This window comes from Bos taurus, chromosome 2 (assembly GCF_002263795.3).
Source record: "Bos taurus isolate L1 Dominette 01449 registration number 42190680 breed Hereford chromosome 2, ARS-UCD2.0, whole genome shotgun sequence".
In the NCBI taxonomy this organism is placed as follows: Eukaryota; Metazoa; Chordata; class Mammalia; order Artiodactyla; family Bovidae; genus Bos; species Bos taurus.
Window position 1 is genome coordinate 22,796,889 of NC_037329.1, and position 19,678 is coordinate 22,816,566.

At 40.3% G+C, this 19,678-nt stretch overlaps 1 protein-coding gene across 2 annotated transcripts in view; it reads left to right on the plus strand.

The window, feature by feature from the left end:
• Positions 1–353: 353 nt before the first annotated feature.
• Positions 354–19,678, plus strand: part of SP3 (Sp3 transcription factor) — a 57,797-nt gene continuing 38,472 nt past the window's right edge. Inside the window, exons 1-4 of one of the 2 annotated variants that reach the window (XM_024980137.2) lie at positions 354–564; positions 1,195–1,337; positions 1,830–1,958; positions 9,513–10,872. In XM_024980137.2, coding sequence (XP_024835905.1) covers positions 558–564; positions 1,195–1,337; positions 1,830–1,958; positions 9,513–10,872 — 1,639 coding nt within the window. In that variant the 5' untranslated portion in view covers positions 354–557. The remainder of the gene's footprint in view (positions 565–1,194; positions 1,338–1,829; positions 1,959–9,512; positions 10,873–19,678) is intronic. The other variant, XM_059878085.1, reaches the window with a different exon arrangement.

Genomic DNA, 19,678 nt, shown 5'->3' on the forward strand with positions numbered 1-19,678 from the left:
ACCGAGTGGAGCCCGAGCCTTCGGCGACGGGATCTCCTTCCCAGCTCAGCTCCCCCACGGCTTGCCGGGGCGTGCTCCGAGCGCCTACAAGATGGAAGAGGCCTGCGTTTTGCCCTGGCAGCGGCAGCCGACGAACGAGGCGGGCACAGCGGGGTAACAGGCTAGCTTTGGCCGCTCTCGGGAACCTACGCCGCCACGGCCGCTCATTGTCTCTCCCCTTCCACCCGAGGGGCAAACAGGAAGCGTGCCGCCAGGCAGAGTGACGGACGGGCGTCTGGGCCAATGAGAGCTGGCGACGAAGAGCGTGATGGCAAATGAGCGCGGAGAAGAGGGGCGGAACTTCCGGGCGGGCTGTCACCCTCTTACCCCCTTTTGGGCTGGAGGCTCCACCTTTTGTGTTTCCCGCACAGTCAATCAAAATAGGAAAAAAAAAATCCCCGGACCGCTCCGGCCGTGTCCGCCGCCGCTTCCCGCATCCTCTCCCGCCGCCGCCGCCTTCGCTCCTCACCATGTGTAAGGCGGCGGGGAGCCCCGCCTGAGGTGCCCTATAACACACTATGACCGGTACGTAAAACCGAGAGAGAGCAACCCTTGCTGCTGCCGTCGCCGCCGCTGCCGCCGACAACAGCCAGCCGCGGGCTGCCGCCGCCGGCTCCCGGCTCCCTGTGTGCGACCGAGTGTCTGTGAGAGGCAGAAAGCCGCAATCCCCTCCGCCTCCCTCCCCTCCCCGCCAGCTACCGTCCACCCTTCAAGCCCCAGCAACGCAGTGTCCCCGCCGGGCCCGGGGCGGGCGGCCCGGTCCGCCGGGAGCGCATCCCCCTGTGTGCGGGCGCGGGCGGCGGTCGGGCGGGCGTGTGAGTGACTGACGGTGCGAGAGGAGCGAGCGCGAGTGAGAGCGAGCAGCGCGAAGGGAAAGGGGAGGAGAGGAGAGGAGAGGGGGCAGGGGCAGCGCGGGGAGGAGGAGGAGGAGGGAAAGAGGAGGAGGAGGAGGGTTACAGGCAGCGGCGGGCGGGGGCAGCAGCAGGAGGGGAGGAGGGAGCCGCCGCCGCCGCCGCCGCCGCCGGGGGGCGGGTGGGGGAGGGGAAGGGGACTCGGTCCGGGCTTTCGGAGTAATTTCGCCTCGGCCCGCGGGCCCCCTCCCTCTCCTCCACCCGCCTTCCTCCCCACCCCCACCCCCCCGCGCTGTGCCTGCAGCTCCCGAAAAGCCCGTGAAACAAGAGGAAATGGCTGCCTTGGACGTGGACAGCGGCGGCGGCGGCGGCGGCCACGGCGAGTATCTGCAGCAGCAGCAGCAGCACGGAAACGGCGCGGTGGCGGCGGCGGCGGCGGCGGCCCAGGTGAGGAGCGGCTTAGCCCCGGCCCGGCTCCCCCCTCGCGCCGCTTTCTCCTCCCCTCGCCTCTCCCCTCCCTCCGCGCCTCTCTCCTCCCCTCCCCCCGCCCCGGGAGCTGCCCGCCCGAGGCGCCAACGCTCCGACCCCGCCCGCGCTCCCCCGCCCGCCGCCTTTTTGTGTGAGAGAGTGAGTGTGTGTGTGTGTGTGTGTGCGCGCTTGTGAGAGAGTGTGCGCCCTCCCGGGGGTGGGTTCCGGGCGGAAGGTGGAGGCCCGGCGCGCAGTCCGCCGCCCGCCTTCCCGCGGACGGTGGGGCCGGTGTGCGTGCGAGCGGGCGGGCGCGAGCCGGAGTCGAGGAGGAGGAGGAGGAGAGCGCGGGCTGGCGCTCGCCCGGGCGCTGCCTGCGAGGCCAGAGTCGCACTTCCTGTGCGAGCGGCGGCCCGGCCCTAACCGCCACCCCCTCCCCCTGTCTCCCTCTCTGAACCCGCCCATCGGGGGTAGGACACTCAGCCGTCACCGCTCGCTCTGCTGGCCGCTACCTGCAGCAAGATAGGGCCGCCATCGCCGGGCGACGACGAGGAGGAGGCGGCCGCCGCAGCCGGGGCCCCCGCCGCCGCCGCCGCCGGAGCGGTAAGTCTCGCGCGCGCGGCCCGCCCCCGCCGAGGCCCAGCGCCCGCCATCCCGGGCCCGCGGCGGGCCGCCCGCCCTCCAGGCCTCCCCGGCGCCCGCGCCTGCCGCGAGACGGGCGGCCGCGCGGCCGGGCACCTTTCCTGCTCTTTGGCGTGCTTGGTTTGGATCAGAAGTCAGCCCAGGCTTTCTCTAAATTGTCACTGCAGCACCTCCATCCACATTCACTACAAAATGAAGTCTGAGAGGGTGGGGGTAGAGGCCTCCAAAATGGATGTTTGAGCAATTCATATCAGTGCTGAAAACTCCTTCGCCGAACGCTACAAAAATTTCAAGCACAGCCTATCGGCCATAGATAGTATCAACTGCAGAGCCAGTGTCTTTAGCTTTTAGTGTTTTTTGGACTCAGAGCTTTTTCTGCTGGGAGTTACTAGATCTTACTGACTTAAATGTTAAATTTTTTTTTATTAAAGGAATGATGGTGTACTCTTTTGTATACAGGAATGAACACCTTTTGAGTGCTTTTTAAATGGCCATTCCAAATGATCGAATTTTAGTTTTTGCAGGCTACTTAAATTTGCAGTAATTGTTCTTAAATGGAGTTTAAGTGATTGTTGGAATCGGTGAAGTTATTTAGATAATATTTTGGCTTTTTAAGTTGAATAAGAAGAAACAGAAGTACGTATAAGGAATTATATTTACATGAATGCTAATGCAACCACGCTTACAGTTGAATTTGGTTGGCAAAGCTATATTTTCATTTATTGTGGTTGCTAGTCTGATGGAATGTGGTGGGGTTCTTTTTGGGTTTTTAGTTCGTCTGGGGCAGGGGGAGGAGCTGGTCAGAGTTGGAGGAGGGCTTAATACAAATTAGCTAGAAACAGTTTTTTAAGATTATTGTGAAGTTTACATTCGTTTGAATTTTTGTTGTTGCATTAGTTTAACATGTAGATGTGTTCACTTATTAAAATAATTGAAACTGCTTACATTATTGTTTGTGTGTTTTTTTTTCATGTGGATTATAGGAATTGGTCTGTGTTGTAATATTTTGAATTGTCACTGTAGACGAAAAAGTTTTAGTCTGCAGGAAATTCTTAGTATTCCAAGACATTAAACGTGAAGCTGTTGTTCAGCTGAATAATTATTGTTAAATATTGTATTTGTAATTTTAGTGCTTGAAATTATACTGTAGAGGGATGTGAATAGATTTACTGACTTAAAAGTATGATTTTAGGTTTTGTTCTTTTGTAACCAGGTTGAGATGTAAAGGCATAAAATTGTGTAAATGAGATGCATTGTTACTTTTAAACAAATTTATGGAGTGGTAAACCTCTTTTATGAACTATGTCCCTTTAGGCCCACAGTGCCAAAAAAAAAAAGTTAAAAAACACTACATGAGTAAAATTGCAAGGCAGTTTGCTTCTACTTATCTTTTTAAGTATTTCAAATAGAACAAAAAACTTTTTGTAACTGCACCTTAACCAAGTTTAGGTATCAGCTCAGTGATTGGGGGAGGAGAGAAGTGAAGGAGGAAGTTAGGAGTAGAATATATGTATATATATATGTATATGTAAGTCTAACTGGAGGAATAGGATACTGTCTCCAGCCTTAGCCTGCTGTGGCCATAGACTTGTAGGGAAGTTGTTTCCCTGCCTCTTCAGCTCCTCCTCTAACTACCAAATCTCTACTGACATCACATTTCCCGCCAGATGAACATGAACCACAATCACTCTAAGCATTTTTTCTTTGTATGTTTGGTATCTGTGCATAAAATTTTTCACTGAGTAAAAATTAGTATGACTGTCTTGAGTGTGTTTGCCTTAACAAACTGGAAAATTATTTTTCCAGTTCAAAAATGAATTTTAGATATGGACATCTCAGTAGATAAGAGAAATTTTAAGTGATTTCATGGAAGTTTTCTGCACGTTAAAAATGTGCTTGGATGTTGTGACTTCCCTCAAATTACTAGGAATTATGAGAGGTTTTATTATGAGAGAGCTTTTGTAGGTGTGCTCTCTAAAAATTTTATTTTGGGTTTATTTTGTATTTATAGAAAAGTTGCAAAGAGAACTGAAAGTTACCTTTTATCCTTCACCCAGCTTCCTCTAATAACTGATATAACTAACCATGGAGAAGGAAATGGCAACCCACTCCAGTGTTCTTGCCTGGAGAATCCCAGGGATGGGGGAGCCTGGTGGGCTGCGGTCTATGGGGTCGCACAGAGTCGGACACGACTGAAGCGACTTAGCAGCAACCATGGTTCATTTGTCAAAACTAGAAAATTAACATTGGTAGTGTTATTAATTATAGACTTTTTTCTGATATCACTCCATTTTCTGTTCTAGGATCCAATTCAGGATACCACATTGCATATAGTATTATTGTGTTTAAGGTCAAGTTGAAATACACAACTTTCTACTTAAAACTTTTAAATGCAACTTTATACTAGTTTGGTATTTTAGGATTAAAGGGGCATTGAAAAGCCAATAACTGAACTACAGACTTGCTTTACATATTTTCAGTTTAGAATTTGTTATGATTTGTGTTCATCCTGGATCCTGGCCAAGAATTTTTGGCACCCTCAGTATAGTGCTGAATAGGTCTAATCACAAAGCAGTCTCACCTGTAATGTCCCACAGCATAGACTCTCAAAATTGATTTGATGGCAGGATTTTTATGTTTTATTATTTAAAGTTGTGTAGTGAGTTTTAGTAGTTAATCAAGAAATAGAAAAGGATGAACTTTATGAGGTATTAACTCATCCAGTTTACATTTGTGTGAACCTGTGAATTACTCATTTGCACTTTAGTATTAATAAGCTGTGTAAGTAAGTGTTATGAAAGACATTGCCTAAATTTTAGTTTAACTTGTAATGTTTCATTTATTACATAAATGTTCGTGAATTACAAAGTGAATAATAACTTATATAAAAAAGGTTATTTTGACTTACTTCAGATAAGAGTTACACTATCATTGTAAGGAATTCACTGGGTAATCGATTTTATATTTGTAGTCTATGTTCTTTACTGTTCCCTTTGAAGATTTTAAGAAACTTCAGTACTTGCCCTGGAATGGTTCTTGTTTGTTTCCACCTCAGCTTCACACTTGTTTCCAGTTACTCTTTTCTTGCCTATTTCTGGCTTTTGTAAAGCCATTTGTGGGAACTGAGGGGTTATTAATCCTTTCCAAATGAGATGTAATAAGTTAGTATGAATTTTTTTCTTTTTCCTTTACACAGTTATTACCTGAAAAGATAAATTCTTGGATTTCCCCCTTCTCCACCGTCCCCCCATTTTATGCCTTATTGCAGTGGAGAATGCCCTTGTAATGAATTTGCTGTAGTAATGTCCCAGGGCTGCTCTTGGTTGTGGTCTTTTTTTTTTTAACCATGTGATTATGTGTTTGTATACAGAGGGAAACTTGGACTACCTTCAATTACAACGTTTTAAATAATGCCAGTGTCCATGTTAATTGGTGTTTTGTCAGTAAGAATGTTAGAATTACTGAGAGAAACATGAGTTTTTTCTTAGTATGTAAGCTTAATATGGAGGGTTATCTTGACCCCAAAATTCTTGCTTGGGTTATGTGTATTTTATGTCTCTCTGTCTATACTGTTTCTAGTAGCCTAACATCAAACATTCTTACAACTTTTTTTTTTTTGGTCTCAGATGTTCTAGTTTGTTTATTTTGCTGGTATACTACTGATGAAATTTCTGTTAAAGATGAATCATCTTTGTAGGCTTTGTGGTTTTGAAACATTTGGGGCATATTCTTTGTGGAGTTGATTTAAAACTGATACAGAGTTTTTCATTGAAGACACTAATATCTCAAGATTAGTTTTATTGATCCATTTTTTCCTATCATTTTCTTTGCAATTATTTTAAAGTAAAATGTTTTTATTTACTTAAAAATTTTACTTATTGATCTTTCTGCTAGGCACAGTTGGATGTTTTTCAAATCTGTCCCGTAATCGTAAGGATACTTTAGGATTATATAGTGCTTTACAGTTTAAAGCTTAACATTGTCTTTTGGCTCTTATGACCCTGCAAGGTAGTATTTTTCCCATAAGGAAATTGAGTCCTGATCTAAATCACCTATAATTCTGAGTGATTATAGAATAGCTAGGGCTAGAACCCAGTTTTGAATTTTTTCTTTCCTAGTGCAATATACTCCTTTCCTCTAAGTATATGATGTCTTAGCTTAAATCATGAAAGTCTAGTATTTTTCTATTTCTGTGTTCATAAATATTTTTTACATATGTTTTAACCTTCAGTTCAGTCGCTTAGTCGTGTCCGACTCTTTGCCACCCCATGAATCGCAGCATGCCAGGCCTCCCTGTCCATCACCAACTCCCGGAGTTCACTCAGACTCACGTTAGATTTACTCAAAAGTTCAAATACATCATTTTAGCCTAGGTTTGGGGACTTACCTTTAATTAATGGCCTGTGTTGTTGGGAAAAGTACTGTAGTTTACTTAGCTTCTGGAGAAGGGGGTGATTGCGTAGTATGTTATCTGAATAGTTGTATTTATTTTCAAGGAATTTCTTGAACTAGAAAGCTGTTCACTGATGGTTTAATACCTGTTCTTGTAAAGATTTTGTTAAAAGAAATACTGGGATGCCATAAATTTTAAAGATGAAAAGGGACAACATGCCAGTACAGTTGTCCCTCTTATTTGTGGGTTTTGAATCCTTGGAGGTCTGCCTGTTGTATCTCACTGTATGTAAGGGAATTGAGCATGGGGGATTTTGGTATCCACAGGGTCCTGGAACCAATCCCCTGTGAATATCTAGGGTTAGCAGTATTGTAAAATTAACTTGTATGTGAGGTATCTTCTTTGATGTAAGTTGAAAAATGGTATATATAATGCAGGTCAGAAAAAATTCAAGTTCGATTCCCCAAAGAATAACCTTAAGAAAATAACAGTTGGATTTGAAACACCATACTTTAGATTTTGGTATGAATGTCTTTAGTTTAAAATGCCAAGAGACTGAAATGAAATGTAAATTGTTACTCCAATCCTGGGAAAGATGACTCAAAGCTTTTAATTTCTGTACCAGGTAAAATTTGATGAATCACACATGACTTTAATGTCCACTGCTTCTTTTTAACTATGTGACTTTAATGTCCACTGTTTGATTTCAACAATTTAAGTTTGAGAAGTTTAAATGTTTGTGTTTAAAAGATAGATAATTATTCTAGTTCAAGCCTGGACATTTGTACTTGGTCCCACAGTTTCTGTGACTTTTTTGTCTTCAGCCTTTCAGTCGCCTTCACTAGGTCTTAGTTTACCTTTATAAAACACAGATCTGATTGCACCACTCACTCTCCTCAAAACCTTTTATAGCTTTCATTCACTATCTGTAGGATAAAGTCCAAACTCCTAAGTATGAATCTATGGAGCCATTTACTACAGGACCTGATAAAAATGTCTAGTCCTGTTCCCCATTATTTTGTTCTATGAATATGAGTCTTTTCTGAATTTTCTCTTCAACTCCAAACTATACATTTTTTTTTGAAGTTTCTTTTTGTCTGTGAGTTAATTATTTCTATACCTTAATGCCTATATCTCTGCTTCCTAACTGCCTACAGTGAAATCTTAAATTTTATTCACGATAACCTAAAAAATCTCTTCTGTGAAGTCTTGTCTTTTTTCATTTTTCTGTTTCCCCAAAGTGTTTTGATCCTATGCATAGTGTACACCACTGTTCACATAGTAGTATCATGTATGTGTATGTCTGGTTGGACAGATAGTGAATCACTTGAAGATAAAGATTGTATCTCATGGGCTTACTCATGGTTATTTCATCTTGGCAGATATGCTCAAATATTTTGAATTGAGTCATTAAACTGTGGTTCCTCCATTGAAATATACATTTCAGCTGTGTGTACACATGAAAATTAGGTAGTGAGTCTCTATAAAAAATGAAAAGTTCTTCTCGTTCTATAATATTTGTATTGAATTTTGTGGAATGGTTTATTTTGAGAGAATACTATTTGTCTTCACCTGTTTTTAATGGTCACAGACCCTCCCCCCCCCCCCCCCCCCCCCGGCCCCTTTGAGAATATGAAGAAACTCTGGATACTCTTTCTCCACTCCCAGCCCCGGCCTTCCAATTGAACTTTCTCAAAAAGTTGATATGCTGTTTTAGAGGATTCAGAGATCCTTTGAACCCCAGGCATGGATTGTACATTGAGAATTCTGGTTTAGGTATGTTCATGTTCTCATTGTCTAGTGATGTGTGAAGTTACAGGAAATCACTTACAGATCTAGAAGGAAATGGGGTAGGGATGGCATTATTTTGATGGTGATTAATTCATATAGGTCTCATTCCCTGTGTGTTTACCTTTGGTCTTAGTGAGAGATAAGTATGGTATAGAATTTAAGGGCATGGATTCTGCAGTTAGATTGACTTAGTTTTAAATCCCGTTTTGGACATTGGATAGCTGTCTGATTTTGTCTCAATTTTGTCATCTGTGATATGGGGATAATCATACTACCTCATAGGATAGTTGTAAGCAATAGATTATATAATCTTACAAATCCCTATCATGGTACTTGGCGTATAAAAGAACAGCTCAAATGTTAGACGTTACTGTTACTATTCCCTTAAAAAATTTACCCTTTGACATTCATATGTTGGGTTTTATTGCTTTGTACTTTCCTACATTGATATTTTTCTAGTCTTGTCTAATCCACAATAGAAATGATACTTCAAATTCTAGCAGATAACAGAATTGCAGAATATAATGGCTAGTATTCTGTGGCAAACTTAAAGAGAAATAGTAGGCAAAGTATCAATCCTCCAGCTTTTAGATTCTAAAAAAACCTTTTAGATGGACTGACTTTCCAATGTGGCCACAAGGCAACGACCTTTCCTCATTAAAAATTTTTAAGGTCTCATATATTTTTTTTAGTAGTTCATGCAAAAGTAAAGAATTTGATGGCTCACTAAAGGAATCACCCACATCCTGTGTTTACTCTGGAGTACCTTACTACATGCCATGAAAGAGTAGCTTTAATTGTTTGATTTAAAGTTGATAGCAGTAATATACAAATCTTATTTCTGATTATAGATACTGATGACACTGCTCTAATAATGTTTCTTTTTTGTACACAAATATGATGCACCTGGTTTAGTGATACATTTTTAGTGGGTTTTATACTTTTTGAACTCTCTTCCATGTTTGAGGTATATTTGGTTTGAGCCGTTCATAATCTTTTCTACCTATTTCTACTTTTATTTTTAACTGTGTAGCATCAGAGAGATCATAGATGAGGGATTGGAAAATCAGTTTGTGGTCATAAAATAAAACATATTCTAATTGAACTTTTTTCCTGCTCAAATAGCCTTGGTTATCTTAGCAATAACTAGCAAAATTGAAAATGATAATTATCGTAGTTTATATAGTACTTCTGTATTTGAGCTCTGTTGTGTTACTAAGAGAACATTTCAGGTGATAAGTGTTTTTTATCAGTTTTTAAAGTTTTTTGAGAATTGGATTAAATATACCACAAATACATATCACATAACATTTTCTGTTTTCTTCATCCAGACAGGTGATTTGGCTTCTGCACAGTTAGGAGGAGCACCAAACCGATGGGAGGTTTTGTCAGCCACACCTACAACTATAAAAGATGAAGCTGGCAATCTAGTACAGATTCCAAGTGCTGCTACTTCCAGTGGGCAGTATGTCCTTCCCCTTCAGAATTTGCAGAATCAGCAAATATTTTCAGTTGCACCAGGATCAGATTCATCAAATGGTACAGTGTCCAATGTTCAATATCAAGTAATACCACAGATTCAGTCATCAGATGGTCAGCAGGTTCAGATTGGTTTCACAGGCTCTTCAGATAATGGGGGTATAAATCAAGAAAGTGGTCAAATTCAGATCATTCCTGGCTCTAATCAAACCTTGCTTGCCTCTGGAACACCTCCTGCTAATATCCAGAATCTCATACCACAGACTGGTCAAGTCCAGGTTCAGGGAGTTGCAATTGGTGGTTCATCTTTTCCTGGCCAAACCCAAGTAGTTGCTAATGTGCCTCTTGGTCTTCCAGGAAATATTACCTTTGTACCAATCAATAGTGTCGATCTAGATTCTTTGGGACTCTCGGGCAGTTCTCAGACAATGACTGCAGGCATTAATGCTGATGGACATTTGATAAACACAGGACAAGCTATGGATAGTTCAGACAATTCAGAAAGGACTGGTGAGCGGGTTTCTCCTGATATTAATGAGACTAATACTGATACAGATTTATTTGTGCCAACATCCTCTTCATCACAGTTGCCTGTTACTATAGATAGTACAGGTATATTACAACAAAATACCAATAGCTTGACTACTACTAGTGGGCAAGTCCATTCTTCAGATCTTCAGGGAAATTATATCCAGTCGCCTGTTTCTGAAGAGACACAGGCTCAGAATATTCAGGTTTCTACAGCACAGCCTGTTGTACAACATCTACAACTTCAAGAGTCTCAGCAGCCAACCAGTCAAGCCCAAATTGTGCAAGGTATTACACCACAGACAATCCATGGTGTGCAAGCCAGTGGTCAGAATATAACACAACAGGCTTTGCAAAATCTTCAGTTGCAGCTGAATCCTGGAACCTTTTTAATTCAGGCACAGACAGTGACCCCTTCTGGACAGATAACTTGGCAAACATTTCAAGTACAAGGGGTTCAGAACTTGCAGAATTTGCAAATACAGAATACTGCTGCCCAACAGATAACTTTGACGCCTGTTCAGACACTCACGCTTGGTCAAGTTGCAGCAGGTGGAGCCTTGTCTTCAACTCCAGTTAGTCTAAGCACTGGTCAGTTGCCAAATCTACAGACAGTTACAGTAAACTCTATAGATTCTACTGGTATACAGCTACACCCAGGAGAGAATGCTGACAGTCCTGCAGGTGAGTTTTCTAAGTCATGTCATGTCATAGATAAGTTCACCAATGTGTTAATATGTAGGGAAATTTTTTCCTCTAAGTGTTTATCAGAATCTGGCTGTCTTTAAAGATGATGATACATTTCCCTGTGTCTGTATAAAAAATCAACATCAGAATGTGTTCTGAATTGTTCTTCATTGAACGATGATAGTTTCTGTAAGTCAAGGATTTATTTCTCTGTTATGCCAGTTACATGTGTTTCTTGTCACTCCGTTTTATGTATTTTCTTAACATCTGATTGGTACTCTCAAGCATCACAGAATTTTTATTTGGCAGGTAAGGTGTCTTGGTTGTCTTTGGTGTGATGTAAATTATATGTTTTATGCATTTTATTTGGTTGGGCAATCAGACTGGCATAGTGAAACTATGGTACTGGGAGTAGGTAGTGTTCATGCTGTCTCACTCACTAGCTAGCTGGGTGGTTGTGGCTAGGTTACTTTTGCTCGTACAAACTCAGTTTTCTCAGCATGTAAAATGTGCTTGTTGGACTATGTAACTATGTCTAGGGTACCTTGTAGACCTAAAATTCTTCGATTCTGTGATAATTTATTCTTACAGGTGTGAAGTAGTTCCTAAACGTAGGTGTGCTAGATATGTTATAATTGATAGTAGGGGTAGAAATTTCAGAAGTGTCCTCTTTGTTTTGTAAGAATGAAATAATACAGTTTGAAAAGATAGTATAATCATTACTTTAGTAATGTTATTTACTTAGTATTTTATTGAATGTTTTGTTGTACACTAAGTTCTTACTTTCACTCTTATTTTGTTTTGAGCCTTTCAAACTCAAGCTGGGAACTTGGATTTAATTTACTGAATTAATGGTATTAACCTCTTTGTTTAGGGAAATTTGTGATATGTACACAGTAAATTGGGTTTCCCAGGTGACTCGGTGGTAAAGAATCCACCTGCCAATGCAGGAGACCTGGGTTTGATCCGTGGGTTGGGAAGATCCTCTGGAGGAGGAAATGGCACCCCACTCCAGTATTCTTGCCTGGAGAATCCCACCGACAGAGGATCCTGACAGGCATAGGGTCACAAAGAGTTGGACACAACTGAGCAACTGAGCACACACATGCACACAAAAAATTGGCCTTGTCCTGAAGTCTTGCTGTGTTCTTAGGAAGTTTTTAATTGCATTTGAGCCTTCTGAAGCTGTGGTTTAAAGCTGCATTCTCAAAGTGTGGTCTGTGGACCACTGAGGATTCCTGAGACCCTCTCAGACGTCCTTGATGTCAAACTGCTTTTCATAATAATAGTAAAATTACTTGCCTTTTTTGTTGTGTTGACATTTTCACTGATAGTTGCTAAATCTGTTGTGTCTTAGCACAAATCAAAGCTGTGATGATAAACTGTAATAGCAGTATTCTTTATGACCATCCACTTGGAGTTAATGAAAAATGCTAGTTTCACTGAACAATAACCTTGATGAACACATCAAAAGAGATATTTTCGCTAAATCTTGACCCTTGAATGCTGCATGTCCTTTTTAAAATAATAGCTTTATTGAAACATAATTCACATATTGTAAAAGTCACTGTTTAAAGTATGCAATTTAGTGGTTTCTAATATAGGGACAGACTTGCCCAACCATCACCAGTATATAATTTTAGAGCATTTTCACCACCACCCCCAAACCCCATTCCCATTAGTAGTCCCTCCGCATTCCCCCATTCCCTTATCCCCCAGCAACCACTAATCTACTTTTCTGTCTCTTTGGATTTGCCTGTTATATCTTACCAGTCGAATCATACAATACATAGCTTTCTGTTTCTGACTTTCTGCATATTTTTAGGCTTCATCTGTGTTGTAGTCTTTACCAATACTTTGTTCCTTTTTGTGGTTGAATAATATTCCATTGTAGGGATATACCACATTTTGTTCACTTATCCATTGATTGATAGCATTTCCATATTTTAGCTATCGAGAGAATGCTGCTATGAATATTTGTGTACAGTTGTTTGATGTGGACATATGTTTGTTTCTTTTGGGTATATACTTGGGAGTGGAATTGCTAGATTGTATGTTTAACATTTTGAAGAACTGCCAAAATGCTTTTCCAAAGTGACTGTATCATTTTACATTCTCACCAACAAAAGGGTTCCAGTTTTTCTACATCCCCACCAACATATCATTGTCCTCCTCTTTTATTTTAGACAATGGGTGTGAAGTGGTATCTCATTGTGTTTCTGGTTTGTAGTTCCTGCTGCATGTTTTTGTAATATTCTTTGTGATAAAATGGGAACTGTACTTTAATAAAGTGCATACCAAAATAAGATGATTATATTTTAAAAAACATATATTGTTTTTACTTGAGCAGTCATGTGAGTTGCAAGCTGAACTAGATGCTGTTTTCAGGAAACACAATACTTGAAAGACTGACAAACTGATTATTGAATGACTCATTTATTTAAGTGACAGATATTTTCTAAAAAATAAGTGAGCCTGTCCTTCAAAGGAAAAAAAAACCTATTTGCTTCCAATGATAAAATTTGGACTTTCCAGTGAAAATAAGAATTTAGGAGAACTTGAATCTACTACTATGAACTTGATAATGTATTAATAATTGCATTCTTTTCTGATGAGATGGACAGTGTTATATTAATAAATAGGATTTTTTTGAATACTGTATTATAATGAAATATGCCAGCATTTGCAAGATCTTTATGATAGTTCAGTGAACCAGTGGTTTTCAAATGACCAACTAATGTTACAAATCGTGCATGGGTAAAAGATAGACTAACAATAAGCATATGGAAAGTTTATCAATATGTTTTCAGATTCTACACTGCAACTGACGTTTAAGGAACTATCACTAGTCAGATTTGGTATAGTATCAAAGAAGAATACGCACATTTGGCTGAAAGACTGTCAGATTACTTCTTCCTTTTCCAGCCATGTATCTTGATATTCTTCATATGCTTCAGCCCAAACCACATACTGCTGCAGACTGCAGAAGAAAATATGAAACTCCAGTTGTCTTTTAGCCTAGATATTAAGGAGATTTGCAAAAATATAAAACATGGCCTTTCATTAACTTCTATATATATTTTGAGAAAATAGTTGTTTTTCACAAAATAGTAATTTGTGTTAATACGTAATGGATTTATTGTTTTCAAATGAATTGAAACATTAAAATTTTCTCTTTTAATTTCTACTACAGTAAGTATCAAAAAATGTATCATACATGAATAAAAGGTTTTTAGGGACCTCAGTAATATTTAAGAGTTTAGAAGGAGTCCTGAGACCAAAAAGTTTGAAAATACTGGAGAATGACAAACTTCTGAAGACATAGTTTTTAAAACCAGTTTTTAAAGCTTCCACAAAGTTAAAATTATGGAGATCTGTACATATTAGAAAAACATCTCTAGAGAATTTATTTGTGATTTTGTGAATTTATATTGGTCATGAAATTAGATTGATATAAAGCAATAAGTGCTCAGTAATTTATTTCCAAAATAGTATCAAAATAGCAACATTGTTCGAATTAAATGCAAAATTGAATTTTTAAGATGATTTAGTTTATTGAATGTTGAGCAAGGAAGAGTAAAATAAGCACTCCAGAGGGCCATTAAATTAGAATTTTCTCCCAATTTTAAAGGAATGAGAAAACAAAAGTTAAAGAGAATGATAATGAAAGTGCTGCATAGTACATTGTAGCATATTTAAAAATAAAAACCAAAAAATTGGAATTTGGGGATAATCTAGTAATAAAACTGTTCCTTGGTATACTGTCTTTTTAATTGACAAAACTTGTAAGACGTGTTTTCTTATGTGAATAATCGGTTAAAAAAAAAACTGTGTTAGAACATAGTATGGCCAGATGAACTGCTTAAATCTTTGATACCGTTGGTTTGCATTTTATTTTTGTTTAGTATGGAAACCATGAAACACATTTCCCAAATGAAGGAAACCACACAGTTTGTTTTTTTTTAAAAACCAGGGTTCTGGAATTTAATCATCATCTTTTTTTTTAAAGATCCCCTTTAACAGAAATGACCTCTATTCTGATTTGTTTTAAGATGTGAATCTGATTCAGGGCCCCTCCTCATGAGGGGTATGTTTAGTGCTCTTTACCCCTTAGAAACCAAACCCATTTTCCTTGCAACATAGAACTCACTGGGCCCCAAGCTGCAACCCCAGTCATTCCTTTATTTCTATTCCTTGCCCACTGAGAAGTGCATAATGTTTTTGAAATTTAATTTTTATTCCATATTTGCTATGTATATGAAACTGAATGAGAAGAGACTATGAATTTACTTTTGGAAATTACCTTTCCAACATCTTTTCTAGTCAGAAAATGTCTCCCAAATTAAGCCAAGGCTTAATCCAGTTTCTCAGATTTGAGTCCTGTCAGATTTTGACTTACCTTTAAGACTGAGTATTATGTACATTTTAAAATATTGTCATAACTACACTGCTTGTACAGTTTCTTTATCTTTAATTTTTGTTATTTTTTTTTTTGGTAGAGTGAACATGTCCATTAAGTATTTATGTCAGGAATTATGTCCTATTTAATTATTTTTTGTTGTTTAGTTGCTCAGTCATGTCTGACTCTTTGTGACCCCATGGACTGCAGCACACCAGACTTCCCTGTCCTTTACCATCTCCTAGAGTTTGCTCAAACTCATGTCCATTGGGTTGGTGATGCCATCCAACCATTTTGTCCTCCCTGCCCCCTTCTCTGACTCTCCATCTTTCCCAGCATCAGGGTCTTTTCTAATGAGTCGACTCTTCACGTCAGGTGGCCAAAGTATTGGTGCTTCGGCATCAGTCCGTCCGATGAATCCTCAGAGTTGATTTCCTTTAGGATTAACTGGTTTGGTCTCCTTGCTGTCCATGGAACTCTCAAGAGTCTTCTCCAGCACCACAGTTCAAAGGCATTGATTTTTGGGTGCTCAGCCTTCTTTATGGTCCACGTCTCACATCTGTACATGACTACTGAGAAAACCATGGATTGACTATCTGGACATTTTTTGGCAAAGTGGTATTTCTGCTTGCTAATATGTTGTCTAGGTTTGTCATAGCTTTTATTCCAAGGATCAAGTGTCTCTGAATTTCATGGCTGCAGTCACCATCTACAGTGATTTTGGAGCCCAAGAAAATAAAATCTGTCACTGTTTCTACTTTTTCCCCATCTGTTTGCCATTAAGTGATGGGACTGGATGCCATGATCTTAGTTTTTTGAATGTTGAGTTTCAAGCCAGTTTTTTCACTCTCCTCTTTCACCCTCATCAAGAGGCTCTTTTGTTCCTCTTCACTTTCTGCCTTTAGAGTGGTATCTGCATATCTGAAGTTGTTGGTATTTTCCCCAGCAATCTTGATTCTAGCTTTTGATTCATCCAGCTGGACTTTTCACATGATGTATTCTCCATATAAGTTAAATAAGCAGGGTGTCAGTATACAGCCTTGATGTATTCTCCATATAAGTTAAATAAGCAGGGTGTCAGTATACAGCCTTGATGTACTGCTTTGCCAATTTTGAACCAGTCCATTGTTCCATGTCTGGTTCTAACTTGCTTCTTGGCTTGCATACAGATTTCTCAGGAGACAGGTAAGGTGGTCTGGTACTCCTCTAAGAATTTTCCACAATTTGTTGTGATCCACACCATCAGAGGCTTTGGCATAGTCAGTGAAGCAGATGTAGATGTTTTTCTGGAATTCTCTTGCTTTCTCTATGGTCCAGTGAATGTTGTCAATTTGATCTCTGGTTCCTCCACCTTTTTTAAACCCACTTGTACATCTGGAAGTTTCGATTCACATACTCCTGAAGCCTAACTTGAAGGATTTTGAGCATAACCTTACTAGCATATGAAATGAATGCAATTGTGTGATAGTTTGAACATTCTTTGATGTTGACCTTCTTTGGACTTGGAATGAAAACTGACCTTTTCCAGTCCTGTGGCTGCTACTGAGTTTTCCAAATTTGCTAGCATATTGAGTGCAGCACTTTCACAGCATCATCTTTTAGGATTTGAAATAGCTCAGCTGGAATCCCATCACCTGCACCAGCTTTGTTTGTAGTGATGCTTCCTAAGGCACTTGACACTCCAGGATGTCTGACTCTAGGTGAGTGACCACACCATCGTGGTTATATGGATCATTAAGACCTTTCTTGTACAATTCTGTGTATTCTTGCCACCTCTTTTTAATCTCTTCTTTTAGGTCCTTGCCGTTTCTGTCCTTTATTGTGCCCATCCTTGTGTGAAATTTCCCCTTCATAACCCCAATTTTCTTGAGATTTCTAGTCTTTCCCATTCTATTATTTTCCTCTGTTTCTTTGCATTGATCACTGAGGAAGGCTTTCTTCTTGCTATTCTCTGGAATTCTGTATTCAATTGAGTATATCTTTCCCTTTCTCCTTTGCGTTTCACTTCTTTTCTTAACTACTTGTGAGGCCACCTCAGAAGATCATTTTGCTTTCTTTCATTTGTTTTTCTTGGGGATGGTTTTGATTACCATCTCCTGTACAGCTACCATCCTCCATCCATAGTTCTTCAGGCACTCTGTCTACCAGATCTAATTCATTGAATCTATTCATCACCTCTACTGTATAATCATAAGGGATTTGGTTTAGGTCGTACCTGAATGGCCTAGTGGTTTTCCCAACTTTCTTCAGTTTAAGCCTGAATTTTGCAATAAAGAGCTCATGATATGAACCACAGCTCTAGGTCTTGTTTTTACTGACTGTATAAAGCTTCTTCATCTTCGGCTGCAGAAAATGGAATCAGTCTGATTTCGGTATTGACCATCTGTGTCAGTGGGGTGTCCATGTGTAGAGTTGTGTCTTGTGTTGTTGCAGGAGGGATATTTGCCATGACCAGTGTGACCTCTTGACAAAACTCTGTTAGCCTTTGCCCTGCTTCATTTTGTACTCCAAGGACAGACTTGCCTGTTTTTCCAGGTATGTCTTGACTTGTACTTTTGCATTACAGTCACCTATGATGAAAAGGACATCTTTTTTTTTTGGTGTTAGTTTTAGAAGGTCTTGTAGGTCATCACAGAAATGTTCAGTTTCAGCTTTCTTTGGCATTAATGGTTGGGGCATAGACTTGGATTACTGTGATGTTGACTTGGAGAGGAACTGAGGTCATTCTATTGTTTTTGAGATTGCACCCAACCATGGATTTTGGACTCTTCACTGTGAGGGCTACTTCGTTTCTTCTATGGAATTCTTGCCCGCAGTAGTTAATACAATGGTCATCTGAATTAAATTCACCTATTCCCATCCATTTCAGTTCACTGATTCCTAAAATATTGATGTTTGTTCTTGCCATCTCCTGCTTGACCATATCCAGTTTACTTTGATTCATGGATGTAATATTGCAGGTTCCTATGCAATATTGTTCTTTACAGCTTTAGACTTTACTTTCACCACTAGACACACATCCACAACTAAGTGTCATTTCCATTTTGGCCCAGCATCTTCATTCTTTCTGGAGCCATTTCTCCACTCTTGCCCAGTAGCATATTGGATACCTGCCAACCTGGGGGGCTCATCTTCTGGTGTCATATATCATTTTGCCGCCTTTTCATACTATTTAGTACAGTTAAAAAGACCCCACATGAGAAAAAGCTGAGAGTCAAATTCATTACTTAAAACCAGTGGCTGGAGTAGGCTTTTTTTTTTGTAGCGGTGAGCTAAAAACAAAGTTGCAGGCTGTTACTCTAAAAGTCAAAGCAGCTCAGTTGGGTCCGACCCTGTGGACTATAGCCTGCCAGGCTTCTCCATCCATGGGGTTTTCCAGGCAAGAATACTGGAGTTGGTTGCCATGCCCTCCTCCAGGAATCTTCCCAACTCAGGGACTGAACCTGCATTCCTCATGGCTCCTGGATTGCAGGTGGATTCTTTACCCGCTGAGCCATCAAGGAAGGTCTGTTAGTCTAAGGTTCAGCTTAAATGAGGCTGTACAAATTAGAGATGAGAAGAGCACATGAGAAATAGGAGGACCCTAGCATAGTCTTGTGATCAGTTTGTGAACCAATCTGAACCATTCAGCTATAAACTGGGTGTCTAGGTTTATGATATCCTGTACTATCTCTGAGGCCAATAAAAGACCTAAATCTACACTAGAGCTAGAAGGACTTGATGGAGACACTTGGAAGAATGGAGTTGTAATGCATAGAGAAAAATTTTACTCAATGTAAATCTGAAACCAAAATTCCAAAATAAGTGATGAAGGCAGAATCTATGACAGCCTGTAAAATCAACAATTAAGAGATGAATTCATGTCCAACTGAAGAAAGGTAATTTAAAAATCTGGAAAGCTAAGATGTCAGTGAGAAAAAGGAAGCTGTAGCATCTTAGGAAAAAAGTTGTGAAACGGAGAAGGTAGATATGGAAAAGAAAAAGCCAGTAATCCTAGAAAGGAGAAACATTTCATTGATTCTAAGACACATGATGTGTAACATTTTAACATTTCTGAGATCTTGAGTTTATTTTGCAGACCTGACAAGTCAGTGTTTTAATTTATAGTACTTTTTATTTTTTACTGGTAGTAGAATGTGTTCTTTGTTGTTCAGTTGCTCAGTCATGTCTGACTCTGCAACCCCGTGGACTGCAGCACACTAGGCTTCCCTGTCCTTCACTATCTCCCAGAGCTTGCTCAAATTCATGTCCATTGAGTAGGTAATGCCATCCAACCATCTTGTCCTTTGTCATCCCGTTCTCCTGCCTTCAATCTTTCCCACATCAGGGTCTTTTCTAATGAATCGGCTCTTCACATTAGGTGGCCAAAGTATTGGAGCTTCAGCATCAGTCCTTCCAATGAGT